Source organism: Vanellus vanellus, assembly GCF_965231255.1.
Source record: "Vanellus vanellus genome assembly, chromosome: 1".
Taxonomy (NCBI): Eukaryota; Metazoa; Chordata; class Aves; order Charadriiformes; family Charadriidae; genus Vanellus; species Vanellus vanellus.
The window spans coordinates 161,816,008-161,827,149 of NC_138905.1; the positions used below are offsets into that span (position 1 = coordinate 161,816,008).

The 11,142-nt window shown below is 41.3% G+C and overlaps 1 protein-coding gene across 1 annotated transcript in view; it reads left to right on the plus strand.

Moving 5' to 3' along the window:
- TMTC4 (transmembrane O-mannosyltransferase targeting cadherins 4) overlaps nucleotides 1-5,192 on the plus strand; it is a gene marked incomplete at its 3' end in the record, with an annotated part of 53,818 nt that extends 48,626 nt beyond the window's left edge. Inside the window, exons 16-17 of the mRNA XM_082488871.1 lie at nucleotides 4,455-4,524; nucleotides 5,041-5,192. Coding sequence (XP_082344997.1) covers nucleotides 4,455-4,524; nucleotides 5,041-5,192 — 222 coding nt within the window. The remainder of the gene's footprint in view (nucleotides 1-4,454; nucleotides 4,525-5,040) is intronic.
- Nucleotides 5,193-11,142: the final 5,950 nt, after the last annotated feature.

An 11,142-nucleotide genomic window follows, 5' to 3' on the forward strand; every position in this document is an offset into this window, starting at 1 on the left:
GTGTTATCTCTTATTTTAAAAGATGTTGATTCAAAAAGGTTTTACTACGTTATGAGAAATTTCTTTCCAATAAGCACACAACGTTCTTCTTCAGTTTCAAATGCACTTTGATTTTCAGCAGAAGATTGTTTCCCTAAGTGACCAAAAAAAGCCCAACCCTTTATAATTTCTGTTTGTATCTACTCATGAATGATTTATTGTTCCAGAAACAAAAGCACATCAAGGATGAGTTGTTTTGGTGGTTTTGTTTTGTTTTTTAATTAACATCTGTGATACCAAGTTAGAGTTCTCCTTTAAATGGTTGTTCTTGTCACAATGGATGAAGAACCAAGCTATCTTTAGTTCTTTGAAAATGAGTGCTGTATTTTTGTTATGTATACATCTATGCTTTTACTGTAAAAAGTACAATAAATCAAAACCATTCAACATTTTCTGTATTTGAAATAAAGCCAGACTACAATTTTGTGCTGTGTCCTTGGCAGCAGATGGAATGCAGTGTGCTTACCCAAAGCCTTTTCTATATGCAGTGTGCAAGTTTCTTGGCAACACTTAGGGATTTGGCAAGATAGATCAATTTGAAATATCACCGGATGTACTGGAATGTATATTTACTCCATATATCTACAGTAATATGAATATGATGCACCTTAAATAGCCTTTAATCAGCCAGTATACTTCTACTAGCTGCTGAGCAAAGCAGTGGTGATAAAAATGTTTTCAGCATGTAGCTGAAGATGTATGGTAATAGCAGGCAACTCTGAGACTCAGTTTCATTAAATTTTCTCAGAACGCATTGCACATCTTGTCCCATCGTGCTTCAGCAGTGAAAGGATGAGTCCATACATTAGGTGCTTCTCCTTTGTGTAGGTGGCAACTTTTAGGCATAAAACTGAATTAATTGGACAGCACATCTTTCACTTTGATTGCTATTAACCTGCCCAGTGAAGAAAGCAGAGATTTACTTATTATACCAAAATACTAAAATTTACAGTGGAAAAAATACAATTTTGTCGGACTTTCAGACTACTATATGCTTTCAGGTGCCAATCCACTGTTGATTTTTTAGGCTTGGATGGTTGTATGAAAAAAGGAGGTTGTCTTGCAACACCACTAGACTTGCCAACTGTTTGAGTCTTAGTATGTTTCTTAGGTGACTGAGTTAGAATCATAGAGTAATTTTGACTGGAAAGGACATCCGGGGTCATCTAGTTCAACTCCTGACCCAAACCAGAGCCATCTCTAGTTGAACACTTCTGCAGATGAAGATTCTAAAACCTCTCTAGACAGCTTCTTCCAGTGCTTGACCACCCTTATGGTAAAGAAAAAAAAAAATTGTTTCCTTTTATCTAATTGGAATTTCGTGTATGCCAGCTTGCATTCATTGTGTCTCATCCCACCTCACAGACTTATTGGAAGAGTCTGTCTCCATCTTGTCTCTATAATCTGATCAAGTACTTGTAGATAGCAATAATGTTTCCCCTTCATCTTCTCTTCTGCAGGCTGAAGAGATCCAGTTCTTTCAGCTGTTCCTTGTATGTCTTGTGCTCTAGCCCCCAATAATCTTGGTGGCTGTCTGCTGGACTTAAAATATGTCCATGTCTTTTGTGTAATGGAGAACCCCAACCTGAATACATACCCTAGATGTGGTCTTGGAAGTGCTAAATAGAGGAGAAGGATTACTTCAATGGACCTGCTGGCTGTACTTCTACTTAATACGGTCCAGGATGTGGTTGTTAATCGTTGCTGTGAGGGTACACTGATGGCTTTTATTCAGTTTGCTGTCTACCAGGCCTACCAGATCCATTTCTGTACAGCTGTTTTCCTAGACAGTTGCCCCCCAGCCTGTAGTTTTGCATGGGGTTATTCCATCCCAGATACAGGACTTTGCATTTACTTTTTTAAATTCCTGCAGTCCAGTCCTGTTCAACATCTTCGTTATTGATCTGGATGATGGAGCAGACTGCCCTTCAGCAAGTCTGCAAATGGCACAAAGCTGGGAGGAGTGGCTGAGATGCCAGAGGGTCATGATGCTGTCCAGAGGGACATAAACAGGCTGGAGAAATGGGCTGGTAGGAAACTCATGCAGTTCAGCAAGGGAAAGTGCAAAGCCTTGCAGCTGGAGAGGAACAACCCCAATGCTGAGGGCCACCCAGCAGGAAAGTAGCTTGGCAGAAGAGCACTTGAGGGTCCTGGGGGACACCAGATCAATTGAAAATGAGCCAGCAATGTACCTGTGTGGCAAAGGCAGCTAATGATATCCTGGGCTGTGTTAGGAGTGTTGACAGCAGGTTGAAGGAGGTGATCCTTCCTCTCTACTGCTGAGGCCACACCTGGAGTCCTGTGCCCGGTTCCCAGAGAGCCATGGACATAAGAGAGAGAGTCCAGGGCAGGGCCACGAAGATGATGAAGGCACTGGAGTATCTTCCCTATGGGGAAAGGTTGAGAGAGCTGGGACTGTTTGGCCTGGAGAAGAGAAGTCTCAGGGGGAGAATCTCGATGTATATAAATACCTGAAGGTGCAAAGAGAATGGAGCCAGGCTCTTTTCAGTGGTGCTGCATGACAGTACAAGAAACAATGGGCCCAAACCAAAACATGTGATTTTCCCTCTGAACATCAGGAAATGGTTTTTTACTGTGACTCTGACTGAACACTGGCACAGGCTACCCAGAGAGGTTGTGAAGCATTGGACGTGGTCCTGGGCAGCTGGCCCTGCTTGAGCAGGGAGGTTGGGCCAGATGACATCCAGAGGTCCATTCCAACCTCAACCATTCTGTGATTCCTGCTAGTCTATTTCTCTGTCCTGTCCAGGTCCCTCTGAATAGTAGCTCTCCCCTCCACTGTACTGACTACTCCCTCTTTTTAGGTGCTGTCTGTAAAGCTTTTGAAAGTGCATTCAGTCCCATCATTCAAAACATTAATGAAGACACTAAACAGTATGGGTTTCAAAGAGACCAATGCATCCAGGAACATTAATAGTCTGGATATGAGAGTGCTGGAGCTGCTGCCTATGCCAGGGAAAAGCAATGCTAAAACTTGCACTATGGACTCACATACTCCCTAAATTTCCAGGCATCTGGTTCCCTCGTTCACTCCTATACAAGCATTCCTTCTCCTGAAACAGGATGTCCTGCAAAAGGATTTGTCAAGATCTCCAGGGTTTGTAATTTCCTTGACCTGAGAAGATGAAGGCACTTTCTGCATCAGAGCAGCAGCCTCAGCTGTGTGAAGGAATGTTCTGAAAGGAGCGTGTAGTTTGGATTTGAATTTGGACATACTGGAAGCTCTTAAGTCACTCAAAGTTGAGTGACTCAATCTTGACATCAGAAATTTCTTGTCCCCTGAGGGATCCTTAGAGAGACTTATTTCATGCTTCACATGAGAAGATGGCGGAACCAAAAATCTGGCTGACAGGTTTTCTTTTTCAGTAGAGCCTGTGTTGTGCTTTGTGGATATAAGTAATAAAAGGTTAGCACAAAGGAAAGGCCTTTTCCCCAGGTTATTGTTCTCACATACCTCAGACAGCAAGTATGTGCATTCATATGGAAGCCTACCACACTGAGGTATTTTTATCTTCAGGTCATTTGCATTGAAACTGAATGGGCAACTTCCCCTAAAACACAGCACAGTATAGAAATCTATATAAAATTCACTCTCTAAAATATGTGCACTTGCACACAAGCCAGTAAATATGCTTCATTTGTATTGGGGGGTGTATCTTTTTAAACTTTGGCAGGAAATATGCTTATCTACATTAGCAGCTAGTTTGGGAAAATAAAAATGTTTGAATTGGAAAATAAATTTAGCGGTAAATTGTTCTCTGAATATTTGGTGAGGGAGCTCAGCTTTCCTAAGAAGTACTCAGATACCAACAGTCCTAAGAGCACACCGCGAGTGGGAATATGGAAAAGACAACATGAGGAGATGTGAGGAATATTTCAGTTGGCTTGATTTTTTTTTTTTAAGTAGCAGGCACTCAGCTACTCTTCATTGAGAACCACGTTGAAACATCTGTTTGAAAGGGGTTTACTCAAATACCCTCATTTTAAACGCTAAAAACTATTGTAAAGGGAAAGGTGTCTAAAAGCTGTTTGCTCAGATACTGAATTATATTATCCTTAGCTTGATTGAATAAGTAGGGAAAACTTCAGTAGGTAATGTTAGAAAATATTATAACTAGGAAAAAAAATAAGTAAACTACTTTGCAAACTTCACTAATGCTTAATAGCGCTCTGCTAAAATAACAGCAGCCTGTGAAAGCATTATTGCTATTTTCTGGAAGCTGTAGCCACCTGAGCTACAGGATCACACAGGCTTAGAATATACATATAGTCGTATCATATAGATATCGCATAGTTTGGAAGGGTTTTTAATTACAATTGTGGGTAAATTTTGCGTTGTTATATATATTACAAGAGTAGACTATCTCATTGACTTGTTCTTCTAAATTATTCAGGAATCTGAAGCTTTGTTCCTCAAGGCAATTAAAGCCAATCCAAATGCTGCCAGTTATCACGGTAATTTGGGTAAGAGCCTTTCTAACTCTTATCAGCTGTATTGTTTGTTTGCTTCATATTCGTTGTGTTTAAAAAGAAAATCAATCTTTTGGGCCGCCTTCTTGCTGGGCAGATTTCTATTTTACTTCCTGGAAAAACTGCCAGCCAGAAGAACAGGGCACTAAACCAGAAAAGCTGTCGCATGATATGACAGATCAAGAGGGCTGCACAATCCAGCCCAGAGGTAGCTGCACTTCAGTGTCTGCAAATTGGTTCATTTATGCTATGCTTGTAACCCGCAATGAGCTCACCAGATAAGAGCTGCCATTTGGGGCTGCAGTGTAATTCATTCCTTCATCATTCCCATGCCAGTTCTGCTCCCAGGCTTTGCTCCTGCATTTGGCAACAGAACAAGCAGCTACTGTGCCACCAGCCAGCGAGAGACCCTCACTGAAAACAAATGCTTTAATGTTGTTTTCCAAGTGATTGGCAAGATTGCACGTTATTCAACAATATTGCTAATGAAATTCCTCGTTGATGTTCCAGCTGTTCTTTATCATCGCTGGGGAAATCTTGACTTGGCAAAGAAGCACTATGAAGTCTCTCTGAAGCTTGATCCTATGGCACCGGGGACCAAGGAAAACTACAACCTCTTAAGAAGAAAACTGGAGCAATTGCAAAAGAAAGGCGGTGCCTGATGTTTCTTTTCAGGTTGTCCGTGCATGCTGTTAACGATTACTGTTACATGGGTACTTTGACCATGTAAAGGATTCAGTCATTATTTCTCAAAAACAATAACACCACCAGCACCGCACACTTGAATGTCCAGTTATGCCCTCCTACAGATCCTAACATTTCAGCTTGAGGGATCGTTTTATTTTTACTATTGAACTGCTTTTAAAGTCCCTTAGAACATTTTTATAGGTATATGAAAGCAGTGCAGATGGAATTTCACAGCTTTCACTTGTAATTTGATATCTTCATCTGACTTTTTAGTAGCAGGATGAATATCAGAAGGCAGTTTTATTCCTGAAAGTGATTCTTTAAAAAGTGCAATTTCCTGTTTTAAATCCTGATCTTTTCAAGTATGAAGAATATCTGTCCACTTCGGTTTTATTACTGCCTTCTACTGCCAGTCCTGCAGAGCCAGTGGAAGAATGGATTCTCTCCAGCACATCAGTCTACTCATGTAATTTGGGTTATGCCCTTGTTATTGTTTCTGGCTCCACCCTGTGAAGTGTCGGATTTGTACAGGAGTAAGTGAGGATGAGGATTTGACCTTAAATGTTTGTCAGCCGGTGTACTGCTGAGGTACACCTGAGTGGAGGAAATACTCTTAGATTAGGGAAAGGAAGTGTGAGGCGACAGAGGACTCAGAGTTTCTGTTCTTGCAGGCAGCCTCATCTAGCACAAACAACTTGGGCAACAAGTCAGAATTGCTTTAGCTGCTGCGGCAGGTCAATGGTCTAAATACAGTATAGCATCTACAGGAGCCAATTTCTGTGTTCTCAGGCATTTCAGTCCTTTCTGGTTAAGGACATAACATCTTTCAGCTCCTATATCGTTGGTGAATAAGGAGAGAATGTCTGTGAAAAACTAACTGGGCAGAGCACCTGACCTTGGCTGTTGATGTATTAACTGGAAGGAACTCAGCTTCACCTTTGTCTCCCGTGACTCGTGCTTGCTAAAGTGGCAGTTAACTAAGCATAGCTCTTAACGCAGAAACTGATCACATTGATGTGGGATGATTCAAAGATGGTATACATTGATACGGTGTCACTTTTCAAAATGTGCTATGCTTTAATACATTTTTAAACTCTGGCTGTCCAGAGTTGTTTGTCTTATGCTAATATTTACATTCCTGCTTCAGGACGTAGTCACATGTCTATTTATTGGTTGGGGGGTTGGTTTGGGTTTTTTTTGTTTTTTTTTTTTTTTAAGATTGGAAGATTGCTATTGGATGCGGAAACTGAGGAACTTTACCTCTCTTTTCACGTTCCTTTATTCTTTCCCACCATGTCCCCCAGGCAGAAATTGATCAGTGCAGTACTTGCAGCTTTCCTAATTTGTCCAGTGGTTATTGTCTAGGAGATTGTGTAGTGTTCTCCATACACAAGTCATCTATGTGTGGAACCACTTAAAGTGTCAGGGCAATGCCTGCCATAGGACAGAATTTCGCGTGACCTTGCGATCTGACTGCAAGGTGGTAAAACGTTTTACATCTATACTATCTTTTGAACATAAAATAGACTGCTTTTACATTATAAATTTGCTTGGAAATGAGAGTTGTTTCAAGAACCAAATGTGTCTACAGACCACATTGCAATACTGTAGAGTTACCAAAGCATCCTCTGACAAAATGAGTTTGGGTACTACCAGTAGCGCAGCTACTTTAATGTAATATTCTTGCCAGACTAACTGTAAATCTCACTGTCAAAGCTGTGGCAGTGTGGTGCTGTCCGCAAATTTGGCTTCAAATGAATTAGTATGCCTACATTATATAGTATGTTGCCATACTGGTTTTAGTTGAGGTACCAGAGGTACGTATTTGTGTTAGTGCATTGCTCCTCTCCTGCGAACATAGCCTGTTTCTCAGCAGGACTGATTAGTTCATATAAGGTACTAAGTTGATGCAATTGTGTCCGTTTCTTCTGGTTTCTGGACAGAATTTTCAGAAACTAGTTTCTGAATATATTTGCAGGATATAAACATGCTTTTTGATAAGTATCTGTACTGATTCAGCAGAACGCTGCACCAGTATGGCTAGTCATCTTCTGGTAACCAGCATAGTTCAGTCAGTACCAACTTTTGTATCTGAAATGTCATAAATACACCCTTCAGTACAAACAGCAGACTTTTAAGGCTTTCCAGACATAGCCTATTATTCATCAGATACAGAGAACACTTAGCTACTTCAGTCATGAGGTATTAAAGAGTTGGGATCTGGCCGGATGAGCTACTTTATAGCAGAAGATAAATGTGTTTAATATAATCAGGTCTTTTCTGTATATTTGCGATATGACATACTGAGTTTAAGTTATTATTCTCATCATGAAGTTCACGTGTATAGTTTTCCCTGTTGCCTGGTGTATTAGCTTTACAGAAATCCACCAGATCAATATTATGTATGGGGTGTGAATTCCCTCTAGGTCATTATAAACCAAAGTTGTTGTAGGAATTCTTCTGTGGAAGTTAGTTTGTCCTTCTACTCAAGTCTTAGATGGAATATTTTGTTGGTATTTGAAAATGGTGTTTACTCTTCAATACAGACAACATAATTTCTGCTTGGTTAGTTTTCTGGCTACTTGTATATGTTTTTGTGAGGATTTATTTGTTTTATATCATTTTCAGTGCTACAGGAATTCATCGTGATTGCTTGTATGATGGTAATAAGAAGGATACACTTATGTCTGAACATAATGTTGAGGCAGAATTGGGTTCAAAAGAAGCAACAAACAAGACTGCTTTTTTAATAAAAATCCCTCAAGACTTTCAAGAATGCTAAATATTTTTTTACTTTATTTTCAGAAATATTTTGAGAGTGAAAATAATACAGTGAGTTTTATTAAAATGGTTATAATGTTAACTTTTTGCTTGTTTTTTCATACCTCATAACTGACTCCTGAAATAGTACAGAACACACAACCTGGAAGAGAGAAAGGTGAAGACAAAGTGGGTTTGTACATAAACGTTGTCTGTCTTTCCAGCATGCTGGATTTTTCCCCCACATTACCTTTCCACCGTTGCTAATTACAGAAGATTAAAGTTTCCTGCTTATCAGCTGGCCTGCTCGATTCTGTAGTGTGACTAAGAAACCTGGATACATTTTTTTTTTTACAAAGAATGCTTGTTCAAATAGAGTTCTGAGGAGAGAAATACAGAATGATTTAATGCACAGAATGGAGTCAGAAAAATATTCACAATGACTGCTATGGGTGACAGTCTCCTTTCACCAAAAACTACCAAGGGAGTTCCCTAATTGTATGTTTCTCTCCTGTTTAGACCAATGCCATGTACGTGTTTATTCCTGTTATTTAATTTCATACTTAGGTTTTAAAGTTTAGAGATGTGGGTTGTGTGTGTGTTTATGAACACTCAGAAATAAAAATCTTCAATACTTTTGAATGGTTTGTTAAAAATATTGGGCCTATTCACTGGGAACGTGTTTCCTTCATATTTAAGATGCCTGCACCTGAGCTATTCATCCTAGTTCCTCTGTATAGCCACTGGGAAAAAAAAAAAAAGGTAATCTGTAACATGGTACATCTCCTAAAGAAAGCATCTTTAGGATGTGAGGCATGATCTGCTTGAAGCAGGTATTCCTCCTCACTAACTTCAAAGGGTAACTAAGGTGATCAGCTCATATATATGGAGAAAATCTCACTGCTGCTTTCAGTTGAGGTAATCCAGTCCCATACGCCGTTAGCATTCTCGTACGTTATCTGCGCTAAGAATATGAAGAGACTGGCATTGAAGCAAATTGGCAGGTACTTGCCTTGAGAGCCAGAGCAGTGTAGTAGCTGGATGAAGGAATGGGATGAGACAAATAAGAGAGCTTTGGTTTCTGCAGACAGTTAAATTTATATGGCCGATAAAGCATCTGAATGTTAAATCTCTGCCTACGGAAACAGAACATTGAGGTCCAGTTCAATCCATTGTTAGCTGGTCAAATGGACTCTTGGTGTCCTTCACTCTGTTTTAAAAGCAATCTAAAGCAACTGTAAATTTGCAAAGGTGATTTTTTTTTTCTTAAATTGAAGTTGCTATTTCAAGCTGTAGTTGTTAAGAGTATCAAATGTGATAGCATAGCCCATTTCTGTATGGTGGGGTTTTTTTTAGTTTAAATATTTTTATATTTATTTGCCAGTTCCTGCTTGTGTTCCACATTTCACGTGAGCATAGGTACGTTTACATACCTATCGTTACCTGTAGGTTCCCACGTGAGTCTTGATTTGCCCCTCCACTGAATAATGCTTCTTTCCACACCTCTTGATAGGTCTCTATCAAGTAGGTGTTTAGGAGGGCGTGTTTAACTGGAAAAGACTAAAATTTGCTAGAAACAAAAGTTGAATTTCTATGACCTGAACACCGAGGGAGCCAAAGATCTGTCATGTTACCACCGTAAGCAGCAGGCGCCACTAGTAATGGCCACTTTAGGCTGGGGGGATAATGTCAAGTGTTTGTACATAGGTGTAATGTTATAAACCCAGCCCTGTAGGGGAAAAGGACCGTATAGCCGCTCTGAAGAAGGAGATGCGCATATGGCTATATGGGCTACTGAGCACTGGAGGACCAATGGCCTTTGTATTGGAAAGCTGCCCTACAGTACTGGGGCATGGGTGTTGTGTTCAGTGATGAGATGTGTCAAGTGGTTCAGGGCTTTTTAAAATAAGTATTTTTTGTTAGAAAAAAAAATCCCTACAGTTACTGAAATTGGTAGCGCGTGATTGCTGAGTTGAATTGTTTTTTAATGTAGTGTTAATCATTTAGATTGCCAATGGTGCGTTCCAATTTATTCTCAGCTGAGCAAGAAGTAAGTACATTTGTAGTGGAGCCACGTAATAAATCTGTGTTTTGCTATCTTTTTGCATAGATTTTAATTGTGATAATGGTGTTTATTTTTTGTAGTAAGTTTTTTATTCAGGGTTCTGCTATAAACTAGGAAGAAAATCTAACGGGCATGGTAGACTGATACTGTGACACAGAGGGAGGCATTCTTCCCCTTAGAGTAACAGTTTAAAGTCTTGGTTCCGTGCAAGCCTATCGATGGTGAATGCGTATGCCTAAAAAAAAAATAAAATAAAAAATTAAAAAAAAAGCAGCACTTGAGAAAAGTGGCAGAATACCTAACTAATTAATTCAACCTCTAAAACAATAGAGAGAAAAGCAGGAGATCCTGTCTCAAACTCTGAGCAATCTTACCCCGCGTTACAGGTGGAAGAGAATTATTGAACGCTAATTGTGTAAGAAAGGGAACAGTCGGTAACCGGTGTCAGCCCAACTTTGAATGTACTGACTGGTCCAGGAGGGGGGACTGACACCGGCCCATCGCTTGTGGTCCCAATCACCCAGCTACAGAACGGTGCCCCTGTGCGAATGAGTACGGAATTGTGCAGCATCAACCATCCCACGAGGGAAATTTCTCTTCATCCTCCTGCCGGCGCGTTCGTTTTCTTACAGTGATTTCACTGCGCGGAGGCTGCAGGTGCTTTGCTAAGGAAGGGGACTGGAGTCAGTATCATTAAAAAAGCCTTAGGATTTTAACAAAGTTGTCTAAAAGTCAATGGTGGTGCCGGAGGTTGTGCTTCTCGATGCGGGTCTGTTACGGCCTCCCCGCTGGGGAGGGCCCGGGGCCGCCTCTATGGATTCTTTCGCCACTCCGCTGCCGGTTTTTGGGGTCGTGGTCCCTCTCCGGGGAGCCCAGGGCGCTGCGCCCGCCGCTGAGGCTCTCGCAGCTGGCCCGGGTTGCCCCGGGTTGCCCTGCTCGCCCGCCTCCAGGCCCGCTGCCCGCTCCTCCCGTAGCCGGGGCGGCCCGGGCGAACGACCCCGCTTCACCCCCGGGGGGGAGAGGGGGGTGGAGGAAGGGGGACCCCGCCCCTTGGCCAGCCCCGCCCCGCCCGCCTACTCCCCCGGGAGGCGCCCCGGGAC